At 57.6% G+C, this 23,293-nt stretch overlaps 2 protein-coding genes across 4 annotated transcripts; both read right to left on the reverse strand.

Annotated features, from left to right (window-relative positions):
- Positions 1–1,539: 1,539 nt before the first annotated feature.
- SLC39A14 (solute carrier family 39 member 14) lies at positions 1,540–11,375 on the reverse strand. Of its 3 annotated transcripts, XM_088179850.1 has the most exons (9): positions 9,654–11,375; positions 9,150–9,425; positions 8,849–9,035; positions 6,766–6,935; positions 6,137–6,259; positions 5,717–5,902; positions 5,319–5,526; positions 4,437–4,621; positions 1,540–4,203 (listed from the first exon to the last, which is right to left on the reverse strand). In XM_088179850.1, exons 2-9 carry the CDS (start codon positions 9,408–9,410, stop codon positions 4,057–4,059), a joined length of 1,467 nt encoding a protein of 488 aa, XP_088035976.1. In that variant the 5' UTR covers positions 9,411–9,425; positions 9,654–11,375; the 3' UTR covers positions 1,540–4,056. The 3 variants fall into 3 exon arrangements, with proteins under 3 accessions (XP_088035976.1, XP_014748425.2, XP_014748426.2); XM_014892939.2 differs by lacking the exons at positions 6,766–6,935; positions 9,654–11,375 and adding an exon at positions 8,138–8,307 and having other exon boundaries at positions 9,150–9,555; XM_014892940.2 differs by lacking the exon at positions 9,654–11,375 and having other exon boundaries at positions 9,150–9,545.
- Positions 11,376–13,921: 2,546 nt separating this feature from the next.
- PIWIL2 (piwi like RNA-mediated gene silencing 2) lies at positions 13,922–22,723 on the reverse strand. Its single transcript, XM_088179872.1, has 21 exons — positions 22,498–22,723; positions 22,306–22,420; positions 21,877–22,026; positions 21,691–21,801; positions 21,356–21,473; positions 21,146–21,267; positions 20,962–21,042; positions 20,669–20,782; positions 20,366–20,554; positions 20,103–20,187; positions 19,908–19,994; positions 19,674–19,814; positions 19,480–19,593; positions 18,780–18,968; positions 18,322–18,423; positions 18,115–18,234; positions 17,579–17,667; positions 17,205–17,310; positions 16,001–16,254; positions 15,237–15,344; positions 13,922–14,688 (listed from the first exon to the last, which is right to left on the reverse strand). The coding sequence occupies exons 1-21, from the start codon at positions 22,721–22,723 to the stop codon at positions 14,532–14,534; spliced, it is 2,778 nt and encodes a 925-aa protein (XP_088035998.1). The 3' UTR covers positions 13,922–14,531.
- Positions 22,724–23,293: the final 570 nt, after the last annotated feature.

A 23,293-nucleotide genomic window follows, 5' to 3' on the forward strand; every position in this document is an offset into this window, starting at 1 on the left:
CCGGCGGACCCGCTGGGCTGCCCCGGCCGGCGGCGGCTCCGCGGCGCTGCGCTCCCCCCGTCCCGCCCCCGCCGCCGCCGCCACACCGCCCTCCGCCCTCTGCCCCCCCCCACCCCGCCCGCGCCTGCGCCACGCCCGCCCCGCCCCGCCCGCCATCTTGGAGGGGAAGGGGGCGTTGCTAAGCAACGGGGGGGGCAACATGGCGGCGGCGCTGAGGGGGGAGCGCGGGAATGGCGGAGCAGCCCTCAGGGAGGAGAGTGCTGGGACCCCCACACTGCCTTGGGAGGGGCTGTAAGGATCAGCCAGTGCCACCCCTGCCATGGGCAGGGACACCTCCCACTGTCACACGTTGTTCCAACCGAGTCTTGGGCACTTCCAGGGATGCAGGGGCAGCCACAGCTGCTCTGGGAATTCCATCCCGAAGTCCCATCCATCCCTGCCCTCTGGCAATGGAAGCCATTCCCTGTCCCTCCATCCCTTGTCCCCAGTCCCTCTCCAGCTCTCCTGGAGCCCCTTCAGGCCCTGGCAGGGGCTCTGAGCTCTCCCTGGATCCTTCTCTTTTCCAGGTGAACAGTCCCAGCTCTCCCAGCCTGGCTCCAGAGCTGATATTCCTTAGAACATTTTTGAGGGAAAAGAAAAACAGACGATGGTTCTGTTTAGATGGCATATTGGGAAGGAATTCTTCCCTGTGAGGGTGAGGAGGGAGCTGTGGCTGCCCCTGGATCCCTGGAAGTGTCCAAGGCCAGGTTGGAGCACCCTGGGATGGTGAAAGGGATGGCACTGGATGGGCTTTAACCAAACCAAACCATTCCAGGAACTCCATGGCCGGATCCAGCACCATTTGCTGAGGTAAGTCAGGTTTCAGGCATTTGACAAAACACAAGGATTTTGCAGCAGAAAAAAGCCCACCCAAAGCCCCCCTAGACGTCCTGATGAGCAGGAGCAAGTCTGATGCTCACTGTGACCTTCCTTGCTTAATAAAACATTATTTTTTTAAATAAAACATCTCAGAATGTCAAGATTTGGCTTCTTTAGCTGCAACACGGTTTCTAAAAATTGCGTTTGCTGCTCAGAGCAGATGGGGGGGGAATGGGGTAGAAAAAGGCAAAGAAAGGGAAGTAGAAAAGCAAAGTTTGCTTTTTTTTTTTTTTCCCGATGGAGGGTAGGAAAACAAGGACACAAACACTACCAGAAGCCGTGTGAGGCAGAGAGGAATCCAGCATTCCAGCCAAACCAGGGCTTATATTTCAGATAAATTAAAAAAAAAAAAAATTAAAAAAATATATATAATTAAGGAAGGGTTTTTTGGAGCCGCAAAGGCCGTGCCATGCGGGCAGGCCGGGGGTTGTCAGTGCCACCTCCTGTCAGCCGCGCCGCACTGCACAGCCACGGAAATCCAGCTGGAAAACCGGGATTGCATCACCCAGCCCTGCTCCAACCCTTCCCCTCGGAAAAATCCTGAGCCAGCAGCGCTCCCACCCCTCCATCCCCCAGCAGCGGGGAGGATTTCACTGCCTGAGCACGCCTGGGACCCCTCCGTCATTACAGAATATATTTTATTTATGGAATTTTACAAATATCTGTACAATCCACGTGACATTTTAAGTTAACGCTCTTTTGTTTCGGCGCCGTCCTCTCCTTACAACACCTGAGTTATAATTGAAATACTGAGATGGAACTTGAGCTTCCAAACGGATGAGGGGAAGGAGAGACGGGTGAAAATCCACAAGGAGCTGGATTTGGGTGGGTTCCCATCCCTTTGGCACTGGCAGGTGCCAGCCTGCCCAGCCTGGGAACAGGAGCTCTCCTTGGTGGCAGGGCAGCCTCGTTTCTCAACCCTCCCCCCCATGCCAAATCTCGGGGTTGCAGATTTCTCAGGAATCAGGGATGAACTCGAAACGAGAAGACAGTGGATTTGTGATTCCCACAGTGAATCCTGCTGGCTCTGAGGAAGCCAAGCCCTGCTCTCTGCCACTTCCCAGCTCTTGGGGACAAAGATTCAGAGAATCCAGAGGGGACAAACCCCCTGATTTTCCCCCCATCCTCCCCCACGGAGGCTTTTCCAGCAGGGATGCAGCTCTGGTGCCTTGTGCCCTGCCAGCCACATGGTGTTTTCCAACTGATTCCTTGAGAGAGAGGAGAGGGCACCTGTGCCAGTGGAAGGACTCAGATTTTCCACATCGAGTCAGTCAGCCGAGGCTGTGGCTCTCTCAAGCAAGGAAAATGTTTCCAGTGCCACTTTCGTCCTGGAATCAGCAGCACAGGGAATGCCTGCGAGGTGCTGAATGATTGCCTGAGCCAGCACAGGCCACTCTGCTCTGTCCCACAGGGAAAGGTGACTTATGGTGACAATCCACAAGAGACACCACATGGGACAAAAGGGAGCCCATCTCTCCTCGAGGATCACCTCGGGAATCACCCAAGGACCGTGTGGCACCTTCAGGTGAAACGTGATCCCAAAAAGGCTCCTCTAGAAGTTGATATTTAGGCTTGGGGTGCAGGACAAAGCCAAGAGCCAGGGGACAAATGCCCAGACTAGAAAAGCCACTGAGAGTGCAGGTGATGATCCATGAGGATCCTGTCAGTGCCAGAGGCCACAGGCTCAGTGACAGCTGTTGGGAGCTTAGGAAGAACATCATCCAGTTAGGAACTACAGGAATTCAGGGATTACAGCAATCCAGCCAGGGTACAATGCTGCCAGGAGATCCCTCTGTCCTGCAACGAGCAGGAATAACACCTGGCACAACCTCAGGTTTCTTTTCCTCGGGGGGGAAGGGAAGGTGTGGGAGCCTCAGCTCCAGCACAGTGCCACCACCCTGTCACACCCCACACACCTGCACAGGTGGGGAGTGAAGGAAGACGCTTCACAAACACTTCCAAAGCACCTGCAGCTCTCCTCCATCCCAACCCAGCGCCAAACACGAGCGATTCCCCAGAATCCACACGGCCACAAGCTCACACCAGGTACAGGACAAGGGGTCTGGGGGCAAAAGGGGTGAGAGGGAACCTCAAGCAACACGGGTGGGGTGGGCAACCTTATCAATATGATAATAAGTAATTCACCTAGTGAATCTGGGGAACGCCAGCCTGGAGGCAGAGCTGGGAAGTGCCTGGAACACCCTTCTCTGGCTACTCCCTAAGGCTGGGAACACACAACCTAAAGAGGTTCACAGTCTGAGTTTTGCTTTTAAAAACACCCCCCACCCCACCCTGAACCTCAGCACTGTTGAAAAACTGGTGGCTGCTCCCAGGTGTCACCACGAGCTTGGACACAACCTGAGGAAAAATCCTTGGGCTGGAGCCTGTGGCTGGGCAGGGCTCTGCTCTCATCCCCTTCTCACCAGCCCTCACGGAGGAGGAGTTGGGATTTGCCCCCAGTTCCAGCAGCATGGACTGAAGGGGGGTCAGGGCATCCTGGCAGGCTTCTCCCAGCAGCCCAAGTGTCACTCCAACTCCAGTTTAGTGTCCTCTGCTCCGACCACTGACACCCAAAATGTGCTTTAAAAGCCCTGCCCTCTTCACCCCGCTCTTGCCAGGGCATTGTCCAGGCTGAAAGGGAGCAGAAGCAGTCGGATGATGGTGCCATGGTGAACCTCCTCATCCTCGGAGAGCACAGCTCTGAGGGCTGGCTGGTGGGGAAGGGTCTGTCCCCATCTGTCCCCTGACCCAGACGGGTCAGGACAGCGTCATGTCCCATGGAAACACTCCGAGCACAGCGAGGGGAGCACGGCTGGAGCAGCTCCTGTCTCCCCATTCCATCCTTCCTGGGAGAGGTGAGGAGAGAAGGGATATGACACTGGAAAAAAGTCAGGTCAGTCCTATGGGAAGGGGAATTCCACTCCCCTCAGCCTTAAACCAGAAAAAAAAAAATCCATGGAATAGCTTTCAAAGCAGTGTCTCTCCTGTAGTGTGACGTCAGTGCCCGCACAGGTACCGTCGTATGTTTGCAGCAGGAAAGGAAAAAAAAACAAAAAGGAAAAATACCCCATCCCCCCCCCCCCCAAAAAAAAAAAAAAAAAAGGAAAAATTGGATCAGGGCTTCAGCTCGGGCTGGTCCTACCCTATCTGGATCTGCCCTGAGTACATGGTGAGCAGCACCATGATGGTGAAGCCCGTGAGCAGCCCCGCGTTCTGGATGGCGAAGGTGATGAGGGCGCTGCCGTTCTGCTCGTCCTCCCGGCTCACCTCGTTCATCTCAGGGAACTGCAGGGGGAAAAATTGGGATGGCAGGGATCAGTGACAGCTCCATCCTTCCTCAGCAAACATTCAGCACCCTCCCATCCTCGGGATTTCAGCCAGCTGAGACATCTGCATGTGCCAAGGGGACAGAGCAAACCTCGGCGTGCCTGCAGGCTGAGGGCAAGCAGAGCTTTTCCTAGGAAGAAATCCCAGGAAATCCCAAGATTCTGTGCTCAGGATTTGGGGTCAGGATTTACCATGTCAGCCAGTGCTATGTACAGGAACATCCCTCCAGCCAGAGCAAAGATCCAGTTGGCAGAGAAGTGGCTGCCAGCCACGATGCCAAAGGCCAGGCCCATGTAGCAGCAGCAGGCAGAGATGAAATTGAAGAAGAGAGCCTGGCGAATGGTCATCCCAGCATTGAGCAGGATCACAAAGTCCCCTGTGGGAAAAGAAGGTGGGAGGATGAGGAGAGAAGGGCTGTCAGCAGCATTGGGACAGCACCAGCTTGAATTCACAGAATTCCAGAATATCCCAAATTAGAAGGGATGCAGGAGGATCAGAGTCCACTCTGGACTACACAGGACACCCCAAAAATCACCGTGTGGGGTCCCTGTAGCTGCTGGGCACTGACCATCACACTGCCCCTAAATTTAGACATTCACACCCAAACCTGTTTGTCCTCCACTGACCACTCCACTACTCCCAAATTCAGACATTCACACCCAAACCCTCCTCCCCCCTCAACTACCCCTAAATTGGGACATTCACACCCAAACTTGCCTCCCACTCACTGACCACAGCACTGTCCCTAAACCCACGCCAAACCCACCTCCCCTTCGCTGACCAATTCACTGCCCCTAAATCCAGACATTCCCACCCAAACCCACTTCCCCCTTCCCAAACCGAGGTGTTGAGGGTTTATTTTTTTTTTTGTCTTCAGATGCCTCCATCTAAATTTAAACCTCAGACATCATATTACCTCGTTATTTTTAGAGCGGCGATTACTCAGAGCAGTTTACAGCCCTGCCTTTCCAGCAGCATCCCTGCTTATCCCACCCCAAATTCGCCTTCCTGGATGGAAAAAGGATGGACTCCAGAGGGAGCAAGACCAGGGGTAGACCCAAGGAGTCACATACCCAGCTCGTGTGGGAACTCCTCACAGAGAATGGCCACGGAGGTGCTGATCCCCTGGAACACGGACACGGTGAAGGAAGCGCCGATGGCCAGCCCGTCGATGAAATTGTGGAGGCCATCACTGAGCGTGATCATCCAGGCCAGGGTCCCAATGTCCGAGTACCTCACCTCCTTCAGCCAGTAGCACGCGCTCTGGGAGGCCTGCAGGTCCTGCCACAGCACCCCAAAACGGCCATCAGCACCCCAAAACAGCCATCAGCACCCAAATGAGGTCGTTGATCCCTCCTCCATCCCCCTATTGATTAAATCCACGCAGCGGAGCTGTTTGCTCCCACCACACACAGAATTTGGGCTGCAAAACTGCTTTTAACTGACAGGTGGGATTTTGTCATGGTCTCACCTGGACAGAGAGGGAGCCCACCACAGCCTTCTCATCCCCAGAGGGGGGCTTGCACTCCAGGTCGCTGCTGATGTGTGGGATCATGTGGTCCAGGTCCCCGTTCTGCAGCTTCTCTGTCACGCCCTCCTCCCGGTCCTTCTTGGAGGGCAGAGCCTCGGGGCCATAGTGGCTGTGCCCGTGGTGGTGCTGTGGGATCAGGGGATTCAGGGCTGCCAGTCAGCCCGAAATTCCTGCTCTTTCCCATCCCACCATCCCGATATTCCTGCTGTATCCCGCCCCACCATCCTGAAATTCCTGCTCTTTCCTACCCTACCATCCTGAAATTCCTGCTCTTTCCCACCTGCCATCCCAACATTCCTGCTGTTTCCCATCCCACAATCCCGAAATTCCTGCTGTTTGCCATCCCCTGCTCTGCCTCACCTGGTCCTTCTGCTTCAGGAGCATCTTCAGGATCTTCTCTGTGAAGAAGAAGAGGTAGAAGCCCCCGAACACCACAGCAGATTTGGAAACATAATAATCCTCCTGAGGGTTGAATCCAAACGCCTGCAGGCAGGAGGGGACACGGGAGAGGATGAGGCAGTGTCCTTCATCCAAAGGCAGTGTCCTTCATCTGCCTTTGCCCCTGGGGTGACACTGGAGGGGTGACACAGCTCTGATCTCTCTCTGAGGAGCAGCTGCTCTGGGGACAAGCTCAGAAAACGCCTTCGTGCACTTTTCATCTCCCTCATTCCCTCACCCAAGCCGGCTGTGTCCCAAGGCATTGGATCCAACACCTGCACTGGGGCGGGGATGCCAAAACCAGGCTCTGCTCTGCACGGGGGACCTGCCCCCAGGGCTAGAAAAACCCAGAAAAGGCAATAAAAGAACGAATCTCTGCTTGAAGCAGATCTCCCTGGAGCGATTCCCTTCCAAACTCCAGCTCCAAGGGGCTTCCAGCCCTCCATACCTCAACTCTGGGCTCCCCTCCGCTGCCGCCTTCCCCTTCTCCAGCCAGAAACAGCCCCAGAGAGAGAGAGAGAAAACCACAGACCCACCAGTCCTGTCCCTACCTCGGGAATGAGCTGGAAGAGGGCGTTGGAGTAGAGAGTTCCAATCGCCAGAGCTATGAAGTAGAGCAGCAGCCTCTTGTAAAATGTCTTCTTCATGAAGGGCACCACGCTGGCTCCCACCAGCGAGCACAGGGAGATGACGGAGACGCAGAGGAAACCATAACCCCAGACTGGCAGAGCCAGACCCACCCCAGGAGATGGGAAAGGGATGAGATCAACGTGGGGATGGGCAGGGAAGGAATCCACACCAGGACAGCACAGAGAGAGGAGGGAGGGAGAGAAGAGGACATTCATTAGTGATTCTTGTTCATCTGGCGCCGCCTCCAAAGGGTGAACCCGGTGCTGAGCGGCTTGGGGAAAGTTGGGCAATCTCAGCTGAGTTTTGGTAGCCAGGCCATGTCCCAGCTAGCCACCAGCTCTGCTCTGTGGGTCACTCCCAAGCCACAGAGCACCCAGGTTCCCCCGAGCACCTCGTACACTCCATCCCTGTCCTGCAGCCCATCCCTGCTGGGATGCTCCGGGTGCTGGTGGGGCTGGAGTGTACATCCAACATTTCAATTCCTGGCAGATCAGGAATTAGAGGCGCTTGGTTTTTATGTCCAGCAAAAAAAAAAGTTGCAGTTCTGGAGCTGAAAACTTGGAAAAACATCTCACAGCACGGATAAGGCGTTCACTGCCTGGCAGCAAAACAGGCAACACCAGGGGGAGAAAAACCCACTGGAATTTTAAGGTTGGATGTGCCAAATCCAGCTCATCCTCTGAGGAGGTACCTGGACCACGTTGCAAAGGTTTCCAATCCAGGTGGATTTATTTATTCAGCTCCAGAACTACGCAATTACAACACAATTAATTGGCGATATTTCTGTTGTCCCATCAGAGCACCAGGAAACCTCATGGAAGCCAGAACCCTTGTAGGAACATCGGATTGGGAAATCAGGTAGGGGGGAAAAAAAGAAGGCAATTAAAGGATTTGTAAATGTTGGCTGATTGCAGAGGAAGCCGGTGCTTCTCCAGGCTGTTCTCCTTGCTTTTATATGGATATTTGATCATATTTTCATGGATATTTCACATTTTTTCCCTCTGGCTCATGCCACAAGCGTGGCTGAGCACATCCCTCCGCGGGACAAACACCTGGACACACAGAGGAGGAGCAAACAGCTTCTCCCAGCACATTCCCACTCCTCAGGGATGGAGGACACTTGAGGGTTTCCTGGTGCTCAGAGAGGTGAGAAAAGCCCTGCAGAGCCCCTTGAGCCAAGCCCTGAGCCTCGGGTGACGAGGGACCGGATCGATTCGGCGGGGTGGAGGCAGAGAGGGCGCCCGGGGAGCTGCCCCTGGAGACGGGAGAGAGGCAGGGACGGTTCTACCGCACCTCTGGGATGAGCTGGAAGAGCGCGTTAGAGAGCAGCGTGCCGATGGAGAGAGCGATGAAAAACAGGAGCACCCGGCTGAAAAAGGCCTTCTGGGAGCACGGGACGATGAGGACTCCGAGCAGGGAGGCCACGTTAATCATGGACACACTGAGAAAACCAAAGCCCCACACTGCGGAACGAGAAGAAACGAGGGCCAGACATTACCGAGGCTCTCGGAGAGCCCGGACACGGGCAGGTGGGAAAGGGCTCCGGGGTTGTTCCCCGCGCTCCAGATGCTCCAGCTGCAACAAAACCATCGTGTTTGGTGCAGGGAAGGTGGGAATGAAGCCACTGGGTTCCTTGGAAAAGGTTTTCCCGAGCCAGCCCCAGCGTGGGAGAAGCCAAGCTGTGCTCAGGGCAGCTGATCCAAGACCTTGGGAATTGTCAGGACCGGGATAGGCAGGAGCTGGTTGAGCATCCCCCAGCTCAGGGGCCAGGTCACCCCCTCCCACCCACGGGGACTCACAGCAGAGCCCCCTCCTCATCCAGCTATCCCGGAGGCACAGAGATTATCCCAGCAAAACCACAGCACAGCACGATCCACAGCGAGGAAAACTCAGTCAGGATTCCCAGCTGCTGGAGGCAGGGAATTCCCAGGAGTGGGAACTGGCTGTTCCTTGTGTCCCCAAGCTCTAGGCAGTGCCCATGGCCCCCCCCAGCACCCCAATTACCTTCAGCTGAGCTGGGCCTGCCCTCCTCTGTCTGCTCATTCTCCTCGTTTTCCAGGTTTTCAGAGGCACACGCCCCCGACTCCAGCTGCTGCAGGATGGTGGGGCAGAACTCCTTGAACTCGCTGTGCCCCACAGGGGAGCCCTCGCTCAGGTTGTGGATGGCAAAAAGCTCCACGGAGCTGAAGCACTGAGGGAGGGAAGGGACAGAAATGCACCTTGAGATTCCCGCAGGGTGATTCCAGGAGTCTGCAGGGAGGTTTTGGGACTCCACAGGGAGGTTTTGGGGGTGCCCCCTCCTTACCCTGGAGAGGTTGAGGCGCTGCTGAGGTGTTTGGGAGACATTGGCGTGTCCCACTCCCACATCCAGGCGGTTCAGCAGGGCCTTGAGCTGCTTCAGGCTCAGGGTCTGGCTCTCCCCGTAGCGCTGGAGCAGATCCTGCAGGAAGGAGGCTGCGGACACTGCGGGGCTGTCCCTGCCCGCCCGGACCCGCGGGCAGGGGAGGAGGAGGAGGCAGAGCAGCAGGAGCAGGCAGCAGCTCCGGGGGCCCACGCTGGGGATCATGGTGCCTCTGGGATGCTGGGAGAGAAACCACACTGCTGTTGGATTTGGCATTCCCAGCCCTCCAACCACAGCTCCAACCACGGCTCCTCCACCCCACTGATTTATCCTCAGGGAAAGAGGGAACAGCGGTGGAAGCACACAGATCCTGAGAGGATTCAGCATTTTTCCACAATCTTTCCGTGTAAAATCACCCCCCCTTCCTCGTCCTCCTCCACCCTGAGCCACCCCAAGCCCCTCACTCACCGTGGGGGGCTGCCAGCACACGGCTCCCGGGGGCTCTCCAGCTCCTCAGCACCTCGGGGACCCTGGGAAGAGCAGGATGGTCGGGAAGAAGGCAGGGCTGTGCCAAAATCCAGCTGTGCCAGCCCCGAATCCAGCTGTGCCAGCCCCGAATCCAGCTCTCTGGAGCGTGAGGAGTCACGCTCCAGCCCTTGGCCACGCGTGGATCCCCTCCGTGTCACCAGGACTGGGACACAAACGCCTCCAGGATCTCAATGCCAGCACTCAGAGGAACACGGGAGCCCCGAGGACAGAGGTGGCCTGTTCATTAGGTTATAATTTAACCAGGATAATTACCATGAACCGAGTGCTTCCCTGCTCTAACTGTAGGTGCCTTTATAGTGTTTGCCCAGAATTAATCCTTGCCCTCTTTACCCCTTTCATATGTGCCGAGAATTGATAAAAGAGGGGTGGCACAACCCCGGGGTGCAAAGGAAGGGGCTCAGGGAGAGGGGGGGGATGCCAGGCACGACCTGCACGTCCACCTTGGGAGGCACCCAAGAGCCTGCAGCTCGGGCTGCCTTCCTGGAAAAGCTTCCCTGAAAGGTGGATGGCAAATTTGGGATTCACAAGGAGAAAATAAAAAGTCTGCTGCCTCCATCAATGCAGCAGCCATCCTGATCCCAGTGTGGGGCTTCAGGAGCACCTCCTGATCCCTCTGGCTCCCCTTCCCAGGGGCTCCCAGCCCAGCCCTGGACACCCTGCAGGGCCTGGCCTGTGCTGACAGCTCACAGGCTCCAGTCTCTTCCAAAAACCAGGACGTTTTTGAAGCCTGGCCAAGCAATTGTTCCAAAAATAACCTGAGGCCAGGATTTCCATGCCAAGGGGCTGCCAGGGAACCACGCTCCCCATCCAGGACCCCACTCCCCCTGAAGGCTCCCACATTCTCACAGGTTTTACCAGCTTACCACCACTTTGTGAGCTTTGTTCTCTGGGAGGTTTTAGCCTCCTCCTGCCAGGGCTTAGCTCGGATGCTTTGACTTAACCCCTCTCCTCCCAAGATGAGGGAGGGAGCCCATCCAGAGCGGTGCTGGGTGGGGGGACCGAGGGATCTCTGCCTTTTCAGCATCCCCAGACGCCTCCTCTGCCTCCCTGTCCCAATCCACCTTTCCAGGTGGGTCCTCCTGGGCTACACGGGACATCCAGGATATTGGTGACTTCCACAGGTGCTGGCACACAGCCCACCGTGCCAAAGGTTTGCCTGGATGGCCTCACGTCCCTCTGGCTGCCCTTCCCAGCCCAGTGCTCCCCATCTCCCCGGTCCTGCTCCCTTGCACACCGGTCCCGGCCCGTGCCAAGGCACGCAGCTCTGTCCGCCGCCAAAACCCCTCCCGGGGGTTTCTCCCAAAACCAGGCTGAGCCGGATACACCCAGGATGGAAAACCGGACCTCAACTTTCCCCCTGCTGCCAAAGGAAAGGCAGGAAGCGCCGAGCGGGCAGAGCCGGGCAGCAGCCGGAGCTGCTCGGGCTCGCTCCGTTTTAGGGCAAAACGAGGTGGAGGAGCCGCCCCTGAAGGAAGAGAAGGGCCCAAAAAGAGACATCCCGGGGGGCTCCGACCTGCTGGAATCCCATGGCAAGGCAGGAAGGTGTCGAGCACACCCGGGATAAACGGGATGCGGCAAACACCAAAGAACATCGACCCTCGGCATCCCCAGCGCCAGCTGCGAACCCCCCGGAGCCCCTGGGCTCCATGACCGCTACCTTCAAGGGCGTCCTTCCACCGGGATGCGCTCCTGGAGCCCGGAGCCAGCGCCTGACCTACTTTATCGCTCCTGGGACGGGGCACGGGACAAACCGCTGCCACGGGGAGGGATGTGCCCGGGAGCGATGCCCGCTAGCCACGACAGCACAACGCAGCTCCCAAGGCCGGGCAAACCCTTCCCGTCTCCCTGGGCTTCACTTCCCAGAGATCATCGATCCCAGCTCGCAATCCACACATTTCCCCCCGCCCCGTTCCAAGCGGGAAGGTGACGCCGGGAATAAGAACCGCTGGCACAGCCGAGCATGACCCCGGCGACGTCAGCCCAGCGCCAGACGCTTCCCGAAACCCCGCGCAGGGACAGCTCGCTGGCGCAAACCTGGAGGGGAGGGGGGCAGAGGGGGATCCCAAAATTCCAGCCCCCCCCCCACCCCGCTCCCACCGGACCCATCCCGGTCCTGTCGGGAGCCAGAGGGGCCGAGCTCCTTCCGGAGCAAACGCCGCTGCCTCCACGTGTGCTGCGGCACGGAGCGTGCCCAGGAGCACGGAGGTTTTCCGCGCCCCGCGGCTCGTCCCGGGGCTGGCAGCGGTTCCTGGGGCACGGACACCCCGGGAGCCCCCGGAGCTTTGGGAATGTCCTGTCCATTCCTTTCCCGTGATTCCAGCCCGCACGCCCGGGGACGAGCAGATGGGCAGCGAAACCGGGAGAAACCCCGGGAGAAACCCCGGGAGAAACCCCGGGAGATATCCCGGGCATCCCACCCCACACGGACCCCCCAGTCCTGCCCAGTGCCCCCCTGCACCGGAGCTGCTGCTGCCCCCCAGGCCCTGCCCCATCTCACCCCACCGCCGCTGCCTGGTCCCAGAGCTTCCACTGGTGATGCCAGACCCCATAACTGGGCCCTGCACCCCAAAACTGAGTCCTGCACCCCATAACAGGGTCCTGCACCTCAGACCCCACCTCTACCTGCACCCTCACCTGTCCCAGACCCCACGGACTGTCCCAAAACGAGTCCTCATTGCTGCCCACATGCCCTAGGACCAGTCCCAAACCCTAAACAGCCGCTCCCTGCATCCTTCCTTGCATCCTGCATCCTTCCCTGCATCCCCCATCCCCATCCGGGGCTCGGGGCCGGCCCCAACTCGCTCCCCCCGCTCCGCTGCCTCTCTCCCCGCTGCGGCCCGTCTCCGCAGCCGGCTCCCGTCTCACGGCAGGGCTGCCGTGCCTATCCCGGTCTGTCCCGGTCCATCCCGGTCCGTCCCGGTCCATCCCGGTCCTACCTCGGCTCCCGCTCCCGCCGCCGCCGCTCAGGGCCGCGCAGTGCGCATGCGCGGCCGCCGGCACGGGGAGCGCTCCCATTGGCTGGAGCTGCCTCAGGCCACGCCCCCACCAGGCCACGCCCCCTGCGCGGCAGCGGGACCCCCCAAAAATCGCACACAGGACCCCTAAAAAATCCTACCCAGGACCCCCCAAAAATCTCACCCCGGAGCCCTCAAAAATCCAGCCGGGATCCCCCTTAAAAAATCTCACTCGGGACCCCTAAAAACTCCCACCCGGGACTCCTCAATTATCTCACTCGGGACCTCCTACAAAATCCTACCTGAGACACCCAAAATCTCACCCGACATTCCCTAAAAGCCCATCTGAGACCCCCTAAAAATCCCACCTGGGACCCCCAAAAATCTCACCCGAGATCCCCCAAACTGCCCCAAAACATCCCCCAGGACTGCCCCAAAACAGCCACCTGGAGCATTGGGATCCCCAAACACCCACCTTGGGAACCCCCAAAAACCCACCCGGGGTATTGGGAGCCTATGGAAGCCACTGAACACCCACCCTGGGGGCACCAAGACCCCCAGGACCCCTTCAAGGGTCCCCCAGAGCCATAGAGACCCCACAGATCCCCCAACACCGCCCCCGGGACACCCCAGGGAGCTCCCCTAACACCCTTTAGAGGCACAGGGCACCCCAAACCACCCCTGAACCCCATCCCAAGGGGTCACAGCACCGAACATCCCCTGGGGTGGGGCTGGGGGACCCCAAGGACCCCCCGAAAAAGCCCAGGGGGGCTCAGGGGAGGACAAATCCTGGCAGCCAGACCCATCCTGGCTCCTCTCCCTGTGCCGAGGAGCTGCCAGGGACAAGGAAAACGCTGAGCTGGGACAGAAAAAGCTGCTGGAGAGGGTCAGGCAGAGCTGGGGGACCCCCAAAACCCCCAGCCCAGCACCCCCAGGGCCAAGATTTGTTCCTAAATCCCACCCCAGGCTTGGCCACGGTTGCCAAAGTCCACCAGGATTGGCAAATAAACAGGGATAAATGATTAACCCAGGCACAAGGTGACAGCTCTGGTGGCACCGCTGCTGTCACCCCCTCCTCAGTGTCCCCTGCTCCACCCTGGGACCCCGCTGGGAATGAGGGGCCACCAGCATCCCCCCCCCCCCAAAATTCACAAGGGAGCAGCTGCCAGCAACGATTTTATTGGAATGAACCAGAAAAACTGGTTACAGCAAAAAGTTAGGGAATTCCTACTTCTCCTGACTAAGGCAAAAAAAAAAAAAAAAAAACCAACCTAAAATAGGTGAAAACTCAAAACCTCTCCCTGGGGTAACGACCTGAATCCACAAAGAATTCTCCTTGGAAAACCAGTGACTCCTCAAGGACAGGAAAACCAGCCAAACTGGAGCTGGTTTGTTGAACAGCAGCTTTGAAAAAGCCCAGGGAAAAAAACTTTATAAACCTATGGAAATGCAAGAAACCGGGGGGAAAAAAAACCACCCCAAAATCTTTGGGATTTACATCCAGCACCTGCACAGGGCTGAGCTGTGGGAGCAGCAGCACTTTTGGGGCTCATTAACTCAAGCCCCTTTACTGGGAAGGCTGGAAACCAGCAGGATATTCCTTTGGTGTCATCCCCATGGAGATAATTCCCAAAAAAACCCCACAGCCCTGGGATGCTGCAATCCCCAGCATCCTCTAAACCAACAAACAGAGAATAAATTAACACCAAAACAGGGAAATGAGGAAGATCCCTCTTGGCGGGCAGGGGGGGGGGGGGGGCAAACTGCAGAGGGCAGGGGAGCAGAATTCTGGGTTCAATCCCAGTTTTCCCAGTTCAATCCCGGTTTTGCAGGTCCTGGCAGGTTAAAGGAAGAAGAGCTGCTCGCTGAAGTGGGCGCTGGGCTCGTGGTGCAGGACCTGTCCCACCAGGAATGCCAACTTGTGGGCGTACTTGCAGGGGGCAGGGACACGGATGGTGCCCGGCCAGTTCCAGTACAGGTGACACAGCTTGAAGGTCAACCTGGGCACAGGGAGGGAATTGGGATTCCTGGGAATGGAGGTGGATCCAGATCCCTCCCAGAAACTGCTCCCAGGCGTTTGGGATAGAGGGAACCGGGATTTGGGATTTCTGGGAATGGGCATGGATCCAGGCTCAGATCCCTCCCAAGGTGTCCCTGCCCTTGGGACAGAGAGAATTGGGATTTGGGATTCCTGGGAATGGGGATGGATCCGGGTTCAGATCCCTCTCAGAACCTGCTCCCAATCCTTTGGGACACAGGGAATTGGGATTTGGGATTCCTGGGAATGGATCCGGGTTCAGATCCCTCCTAGAACTTTCCCCAAGGTGTCCCTGTCCTTGGGACAGAGGGATTTGGGATTCCTGGGAATGGGGATGGATCCAGATCCCTCCCAGAACCTGCTCCCAGGCCTCTCCCCTTCCCTCTGGAATATTTTTGGAGGCTGCAGGATTTCAGAAATTCTGGGCCTCCTGCTTTTCCCATAGATGATTTTGGGGGGGTCTCTCCTCCCCTCCAGGGAGGATTTTGGGGGTCCAGGACCCCCCTTTACCTCTGCAGGTGCTCAGAGCTGAGGTTGGCCGTGTTCCACATGCAGATGTACCGTGTGGGGACGCTGCAGCCCTGCCGGGAGTGATGGGCCAGCAGGAAGAAATCCTGCCTGGGGGGACAAAACAAACCCCAATTTGATTTTTTTTTTCCACTCCAAAATGAGCATTTTTGCACCTCAGGGCGCTGTGAACCCCAGATTTGACTTTTTTTTTGTTACACCCCAGAAGGTTGGTTTTGAACCCCAAGGGTTTCATTTTTGCACTCCACAGGGATTTTTTTTTTTTTTGTACCCTGGGATGGTTTTATAACCATTTTTTTGCACTCAAGGTGTTTTTACACCCCAGAGTGTTTTATTTTGTAAAAACAATAAAGTACTTTATGGTATTTTTACCACAACTTTTTTGCACCTTGGGGGGGCTTTTACACACCATTTTTTACACCTTGGTGTGGATTTTTTCCAACACCCTGGGATATTTTTACAACAATTTCTTTGGCATCCTAGGAATTTTTTTGCACCCGGAGGTTCTAGGAAATTTTTTGCACCCTGAGGTTCTTTTTGCACCCTGGGCTATTTTTACAACCCATTTTTTTTGCACCCTGGGGTGGTTTTACAACCATTTTTTCCTATCCAGGGCGGATTTTTTCCCACTCTGGGGCATTTTCCCCTCTGTTTTTTTTTTTTTTACAGGTTATTTTTTTCCCCCCTGGGGGTGTTTTTATCCCATCCCAGGGTGTTTTTTAGCCCACCCCGGATGTGCCTCTCACCATCCCGAGCTGGTGACGCTGTGGTCGATGACGGTGCCCAGGGGAGGGGACACCAACTCCTCTCCTGTCAGGCAGTAGAAGTTGGTGCTCAGCTGTTTCTGCACCACCACCACCACGAGGCTGGGCTGGTAATTTTGGAAGGTGTGGAAACTCTTCTGGAGCTGGGGCACCTCGTATTTGAGCACCGTGTCCAGCTGGGGGTCGGACACCCCGTCCCTGTACACCACGATCTTCATGGGCAGGGAGTGGTTCAGCTGGGGGGGAAAAAATGGGGAAAAAAAATCAGGAAAATCAGGTCATTTTTACCTCTCTGCCATGCACAGGATTAGCTGAGAGAGGTGGGGAAATATTCTCTGGTCAGGAGAAGTTTGGGTGTTCAGGGATGGAGATGGGAATTTAACCCACATTGAGTTCCCTCCCAAAAATGCAGCTCGGGGTGGGTTTGGGTGTGTTTGCATTTATCACAGAATTCCAGATTGATTTGGGTGGGAAGGAGTTTTAAAATCATCTCATTCCACCCCTGCCATGGGCAGGGAACTTTCCACTAGCCCAGGGTGCTCCAAGCTGGCCTTGGACACTTCCAGGGATCCAGGGGCAGCCACAGCTCCTCTGGGAATTCCATCCCAGCCCCTCATCACCATCCCAGGCAGGAATTCCTTCCCAATATCCCACCCATCCCTGCTCTTTGTCATTTTGAAGCCATTCCTGTGTCCTGTCCCTCCTGCCAAGCAAATTCCCAGAGCCCAGGGCTGTTCCTGCAGCACCCACAGAGAGAGATAGGAAAATCAAATCAAAGAATCCTGGAATGGTTTGGGTTGGAAAGGACCTTAAATCCCATCCCATTCCACCCCTGTCATGGCAGGGACACCTCCCACTGTCCCAGGTTGATCCAACCTGGCTTTGGGCACCTCCAGGGATAAGGCAGCCACAGCTCCTCTGGGAAAATCCCAAAAGCTGGGATTTTTCCTGGCCCTTGCCCTGTCACAGGCTGCTTTTCTCACGCTGGGGACAAGGGACAGGCCTTTGGGAGCTGTAACGTGGCACTTCCCTGTGAGCAGACTTCTCCCCGAGATAAGGATGAGCTGTCCCAGCTCCACATCCAGTCCAAAGGCTGCCAGGGAAGTTTGCTCCCCTGCACGTACCCAGGCTGGAAGTTTGGGAGGTTTTTCCCTCTGTTCTCAGGGTGGATTTTGGTCACCCTCACCTCATAGAAGCGCTTGAGGGCTTGGGAGAGGCAGAGCCGGAGGCTGTCGGCGATTTCCTGGTGGGGCATCTGGAAAACCACCCTGGAGTACCACTTGGTGAGGATGCTGGGGATGGAAGAGCGATGAGAAGGAACCAGGAACCCCCCCAGCACCAGGCAAAGTCTTGTGAAACCCCAACCAGCCCTGGCTCAGCATTCCCAGCCCTTTCCCCAGAGATTCCCAACACAAACACGCTGGGAAAGACCTCCCTGAGCACAGCAGAATCCTCACCCCCTTTCCCAGCCAAGGAAGGGGATTTTGGGATGGGATGTCCTGCAAATTCCCAGGGCAGAGCAGGGAAAGGCCTTCCCCCCTTTCCCGGGAAGCCACCTACTGGTTCATGCTGGCCACGAAGCCGATGACAGAGCGCATCCCTTGGCTCCTGCTGTGGTGGATGTCCATGCCCACAACCATCAGCTGCTTCTGCAGAGGGGAAAAGAACTGAGATTTAGGGACAATGTCCATGCCCACAACCATCAGCTGCTTCTGCAGAGGGGAAAAGAACTGAGATTTAGGGACAATGTCCATGCCCACAACCATCAGCTGCTTCTGCAGAGGGGAAGAGAATTGGGATTTAGGGACAATGTCCATGCCCAACAACCCTGAGCTGTTTTTGGAGGGAGGAAAAGCAGGTGGGATTTAGGGATAACGTCCATGCCCACAACCATCAGCTGCTTCTGGAAGAGGGAAAAACAGCCAGGTGGAATTCAGGGATAAGTCAGACACCTCCAGGCTCAGATCCCTACAGCTCCAACACAACCCCCAAGAGAAGCCAACCCTAATTCTCCAGCCTGTGCCCACAATAATTCACCCCACCTCCAGAGCTTCCAGGCTCATCCCAGGGTTTTTCCTGGGTTTTTCCTGCCTTACCAGTGGGATATCAACCCCCCAGAGCTGCCCGCCCAGCTTGCAGTTGATCTGCAGGAGAACTTTCTGCACCACGCTCTTGATCTTGCCAGGGTGGCCTGTGAGGGACTGGGCGTTGATGACCTGCAGAGAGGGGAAAACACAGGGAAAAGTGAGGCTGGAGACAGCCAAGGATTCCCAGGAATGGGGGGAATGGGGGTCTCAGCCCACCTGGGAGGGCACCGGGGTCTGCACACAGCAAAGTTTCTTGACAGCCCCGTAGATGTCGTCCCGGCCGCCGGGGATGATGCACAGGAGCAGCTGCACCTTGTCCTGAGGGGAATCGTGGAATTGTTCAGGTTGGAAAAGCCCTCCTGGGATCACTGATCACCAATAGCCCACGTCCCCAAAGTGCCACATCCACACCCTCAGGGATGGGGTATCCACCACCTCCCTGTGCAGCCCATTCTTGCATTTAACAATGAAAAAAATGAATTTTTTCCCATGAAAAAAATTCCTCCTGGTGTCTAACCTGAACCTGCCCTGGCACAGTTTGAGGCTGTTCCCTCTTGTCCTGTCCTTTGTTCCCAACCCCTACCTGACTTCACCTTTCTGTCATAGATTTTTAGGGGAAAACAAGGACACCCTGGTGCTCCCAACGATCCCCCAGGGATGTCCCCACTCCTCACCTGGCTCCCCAAGGAGCTCTGGATGGTCCTGACGTAGGTCTCGATCCGATCATCCCGCAGCTCCTGCACCGTGGGGTGCCCCACCTGCATTCCCATGGCCCCACAGCTGCTCCTCATGGCTGCCACCAGGTCCTTGGCCAGGTGCTGCAGTCGCTTGTGATAGATCAGGAGCCAGGAATTGATGGAGATCTGGGAGAAAAGCCAGCACAGGCCGTGGTTTGGGGGTGCTCGGCTCCCAATCCAGGCAGCACGTTCCTGATTGGGAGAGGAGAAACCTACAGAGCACAGAGGGGAATTTGGGAGAGGAAAACTGGGCCTAGAGGAAGCTGGAGCACAGCAGGGAGATTGGGAGAGGGAAATCTGGGAGAGGGAATTCAGGCCAAGCACAGAAGGGAATCCAAGAGAGGGAAAGTAGCCCAAAGAGAAATCTGGAGCCCAGAGGGGAATTTGGGAAAGTGGCCCAAGAGAAATTTGGATTGAATTCCATCCAATTCCTGCATGTCAAAGGCTCCTCCACCCTGGGATGAGGTGGGAAAGCAGACACCACAGCCACGTACCTCCAACTCCTTCAGAAAAACAGGCTGGAGCGCAAATCCAACAAAAACAAGGGAAGGGTTTGTGCTGGAAGCTGCTCAGCCAGAATGCCAGAGCTCAGGAAAACCCATCCCAGCTTTCCCACCAAGGGGAGGCTGCTGCTCACCACGGCAATGGGCACCTCCTTCGTCACCTCCCGGTGCCAGCTCAGGTCCTCGGCGGGAAGGAAGGAGCGGTGCCGGAGGTTGATGCGCTCCACGGGCAGGATGTGACCCTGGGTCTGGGCAAGAGGGATTTTTTGGAGTTTCCTCCACTGTCTCCACGCCCAGGGGGAAGGCTGGGAGGCCCTGCAGCCCTTACCCTGTAGATATCTGTGTCCAGGCACAGCCCCCAGCGCTCCAGCTCCTGGGAAGCTTCTGGGGTGTCGCGGATGCGGCACAGGAGGCTGGTGAGGCGCTGGTAGTGCTGCTGGGGGCTCTGGATCATCTCCCACATCACCTCCTGCACCAGCAACACCCAGAGGTGAGGGAGGGCTTGGGGTTCTCCCCAGACCTTCGAGAAAAATGGGATCAGGGGGATGAGACAGGCTCTGACCTTCAGTGTCCGGCTGTTCTTGCGGAGGTCGGAGAGGCCGGTGAGGAAGGTGAGCTCTGGCACGAGCAGCACCATCTCCAGCTGCTGCTGCAGGGAGGGACAGGCACCGTCAGCATTCCAGGGGCTGGGAATCCCTGCTCTCCCCAGGGCCTGGAGGAGACCAGAGCAGCCCGTGGATCTCCGTGCCCAGCTCACCTTCCCCTTCAGCATCTGTTTCTCCTTGGGCTTGTGGACGAGCAGTGGCTGATCCAGTTCCCTGATGGTGATCCCGTAGGTCTTGCTGGAAAAGCAGCATCGTCACACAAGCCTGGAATTTCAGTTTGGAACAGGAACAGAACACCCAGTCCCAAACCCCTGTGGGCAGCAAAACCTCACTGCTGCCACTCCCCCACCTCAGCTCAGCACCAGGCATGGAGCCCCTCCCTATCCCACGGGATGATCCAGCAGCTCCTCCTCACCTGTAGTACTCCACAAAGGTGATCTCCTGGCCGCTGGCCAGGGTGAAAGTGTCCTTGGGGGTCTTGTCCCAGTCGATGTCATCCACTCGATAGGTGCGGTTGTTGTAGCGGGTCATGACCACGCAGCCCACCAGCTGCTTGATGCACTCCTCCTGGAATGTCCTCTGGCTCTGGGAGTGGATGGTTTGCCTGGGAGAAGAGGAGAGAAGGCATGGAATGCTCCCTCCCTGTGCTATCCCAATAATAAAGTGCCTTCCACAGCACCCTCGTCCCCAGAGCTTTTGGGGTTTTTGCTTTTCTCACATCACGCTCAGGATGGACTCGCTGCGGATGATCTTGTGGATGGCGTCCACCATGAGGAAGAGCCCCCTGTCCTTCTTCCGGATGCTGACAGCATATCCTGGCCAGATATGGAGGCTGTGTCCAGAGGGAAACAGGCCTGAGTTAACCCAGAGTAGCCAAGGAACACCCAGGACTCAGGGATTTATTTCTACTCCTCAGAACAGCTGCTCCAAAGCCAGAGCTGACCTGGGAAAACTTCCCAGTTTCCAGGGAAACAGGGATGATCCTGTGGGAAGGAAGGTGTCAGCACCCACCTGTACTTCTGTAGAGTTGTGGCCTGGGCAGGCTCAAAGAAATGTCTCCCAACCAGGCTCATGTTTAAGATTTTCATCACCCTAAGGAAGGAAAAGCAGGAAAAGTAGGACTGGATGAGGATTGGAAGCAGGAAGGAGGAAAGCTCCTCCCTGGAGCTCGGGGAGGGTCTCTTAGGTCTCTCACCTGCGGAAAACCACGTTGTAGAAGGGGATGCAGAGATCCGAGCTGGGTTCCAGGGTTTTGGTCATCTGGATGTTGATGGTGATCTCCTCCCCGCTGCACTTCCTCTGAACCTTCAGGCTGACCTTTGGCAGGGCCACAGGGGGTTCTCCCACCCAAAACAGGGTTACCCCTGCACCCCCAAACTGGGTGAGACCCCCCCTCACCCCTTACCTTGGGGATCTGGATGGGCAGGAAGAGGATGGAGCCGTCAAAAGCCATCACGTCCCCGGTCACGGCACGCTGCTCCTTCAGCATGGCAAAGCGGGTATTCCTGCATTCCACCTCGGGGCTGGGGGCACACAGGGGCTTTTCTCCCTCCTCTGCCCATCCCACACCTTGCTCAGCCCTTCAAAAATCCCCCCTGAAGGCGAAAACCCAGAGCTCTTTGTTGTGCCAGGGCCACTTCACCTCACGGCAGCCTGGACAACAAGAGGGACACAAGATGCTCTGCTTGGGGACACCCCAACCTCGAGGGGCTGTGGGGGACCCTGGCCCCCCATTATCACCTGAAGGTTACGTGGTACTGGTAGACAGCTTCGTTCTTGCAGTGGATCTTTACCAAGTTCAGCCCCACAGGGACCGTGGCTCCCTTCACCACCGGCTTCGTCCCCTGCGTCCTGTGAGGGACAGGGGGTCAGCAGTGACCCAGCAGTACCTGGACCCCAAAACGTGGGGCTGGGGCCACCACTTACAGCCTGGCAGCAGCCGGGGGGGTCGCTGGGGTGGGCACGGGCTGGGTGGGCAGGACCAGGGGGCTGGGTGGGCACAGGGCTGGCACAGCAGCAGTGGTGGCTCTTCCAGGCTGGGTGGGCAGCGCGTCCCCTTTGCTTTTCCACAGGATCCTGCATCCACAGGGAGGGCTGGGGTGAGCGCTGGCACACGCTGGGGACACACTGTGGGGTGGCCTGGCTGCAAACCCCCAGCGATGACCACGACACCCCCAAAAAATCCCCCTGCTCCTGCCCCACAGCAGCCTGGGGGCTCAAAACACCCAAGTTTTGGGATAGAGGGATAGGAGGGACAGAGATGGGGAAGACAGAGGGAATAGGGCAGACCAAGAGGACCCAGACGAGGGTGGGCACTGAGGGTTTTAGGTTAAACTGAGGTTTTAGGGGACTCACTGCCCGCGTGTGGGGAGCGCCGCCAGCGCTGCCCCCTTCTCCTCCTCCTTCTGCTGCTGCACCGGGCCGGGCGGAACCGGAGCCGGAGCCTTCCCATCGCCAGCACCGCCACGGCCTGCGGGAGCAGGGGCACCGTGAGCCGGCGAACGGGGCTGAGCTGGGCCCTTCCACCCCCTCACCACCGGCACCTACCGAGAGGCCTCTCCAGAGGCCGCTCATACAGGCCCAGCCCGCGGAACAGCGCGGGGAACGGCGACGACACGGGTCGGGGCTGGGCGGGGCGGGGTGAGGGTAAACGAGGGGAGAAAGCCGCGAGCCCGCGGAGCCCCCGCGCCATGGGGACGGCGGGGCCGGGGCCGGGGCCGGGGCCGGGGCCAGGCCGAGGCCTGGGCTGGCACAAAGGCCGCGGAGGGTCCATGGCCGCCCCGTCGAGGCGCGCGCGCGCCCCGCGAACCGCGGCCACGCCGCCGCCGCCGCCCACGGCGCACGCGCGGCCCCGCCCACGCGCGGGCGCGGCGCTGATTGGGAGGCCCACGAGGACACGCCCCCCTCCACGCCGCGGCGCCCCCTGGCGGAGGGGGCGTGGGCGATGAGGGGAGAGCACGAGGGAAGGGCGGGGGTGGAGAAAGGGGCGTGGTCAAAGGGGAGTGGGAGGGGTTATGCAAATTAGGACGTGGACATGACGGGAGGGAAATGAGCTGCGACGGGGCAAGAAGGGGTGGGGTGGGGGGATAATATGGAATTAGGGGGTAAAGTGGGACGGGCAGGGGAGGGTTAAGATGGAATTCGGGGGGTAAAATGTGATGGCGTGGGATGGGATGCGAGATAAACGTGAGAAGGGCAAGTGCAGGCCCAGCCCTGCCAAGGTTGTTGGTGCCCACCATCCCTGCTCCCTGCTCAGGGTGCCACCAGGCACCACGATGACAGCCCTGTCACCCCCCAGGACACCGTGGGGGTCTCCCACTGCCCCCCACCCGCTTCAGCCATA

This window comes from Sturnus vulgaris, chromosome 28 (genome assembly GCF_052056855.1).
Source record: "Sturnus vulgaris isolate bStuVul1 chromosome 28, bStuVul1.hap1, whole genome shotgun sequence".
NCBI lineage: Eukaryota > Metazoa > Chordata > Aves > Passeriformes > Sturnidae > Sturnus > Sturnus vulgaris.

Excerpts from the sequence above, each read along its gene's own strand:
- SLC39A14 (XM_014892939.2), bottom strand. The coding sequence starts at position 9,461 with ATGCCAAATCCAACAGCAGTGTGGTTTCTCTCCCAGCATCCCAGAGGC. Across the intron at positions 9,036-9,149 it reads AGCGCCTCAACCTCTCCAGG|TGCTTCAGCTCCGTGGAGCT; the intron begins GTAAGGAGGGGG and ends TCCCTCCCTCAG. Across the intron at positions 4,204-4,436 it reads ACATAGCACTGGCTGACATG|TTCCCTGAGATGAACGAGGT; the intron begins GTAAATCCTGAC and ends TTCCCCCTGCAG.
- PIWIL2 (XM_088179872.1), bottom strand. The coding sequence starts at position 22,723 with ATGGACCCTCCGCGGCCTTTGTGCCAGCCCAGGCCTCGGCCTGGCCCC. Across the intron at positions 18,969-19,479 it reads AGGAGGTGCCCATTGCCGTG|ATCTCCATCAATTCCTGGCT; the intron begins GTGAGCAGCAGC and ends CTTTTCTCCCAG. Across the intron at positions 18,235-18,321 it reads AGACCCCGGTGCCCTCCCAG|GTCATCAACGCCCAGTCCCT; the intron begins GTGGGCTGAGAC and ends CCCTCTCTGCAG.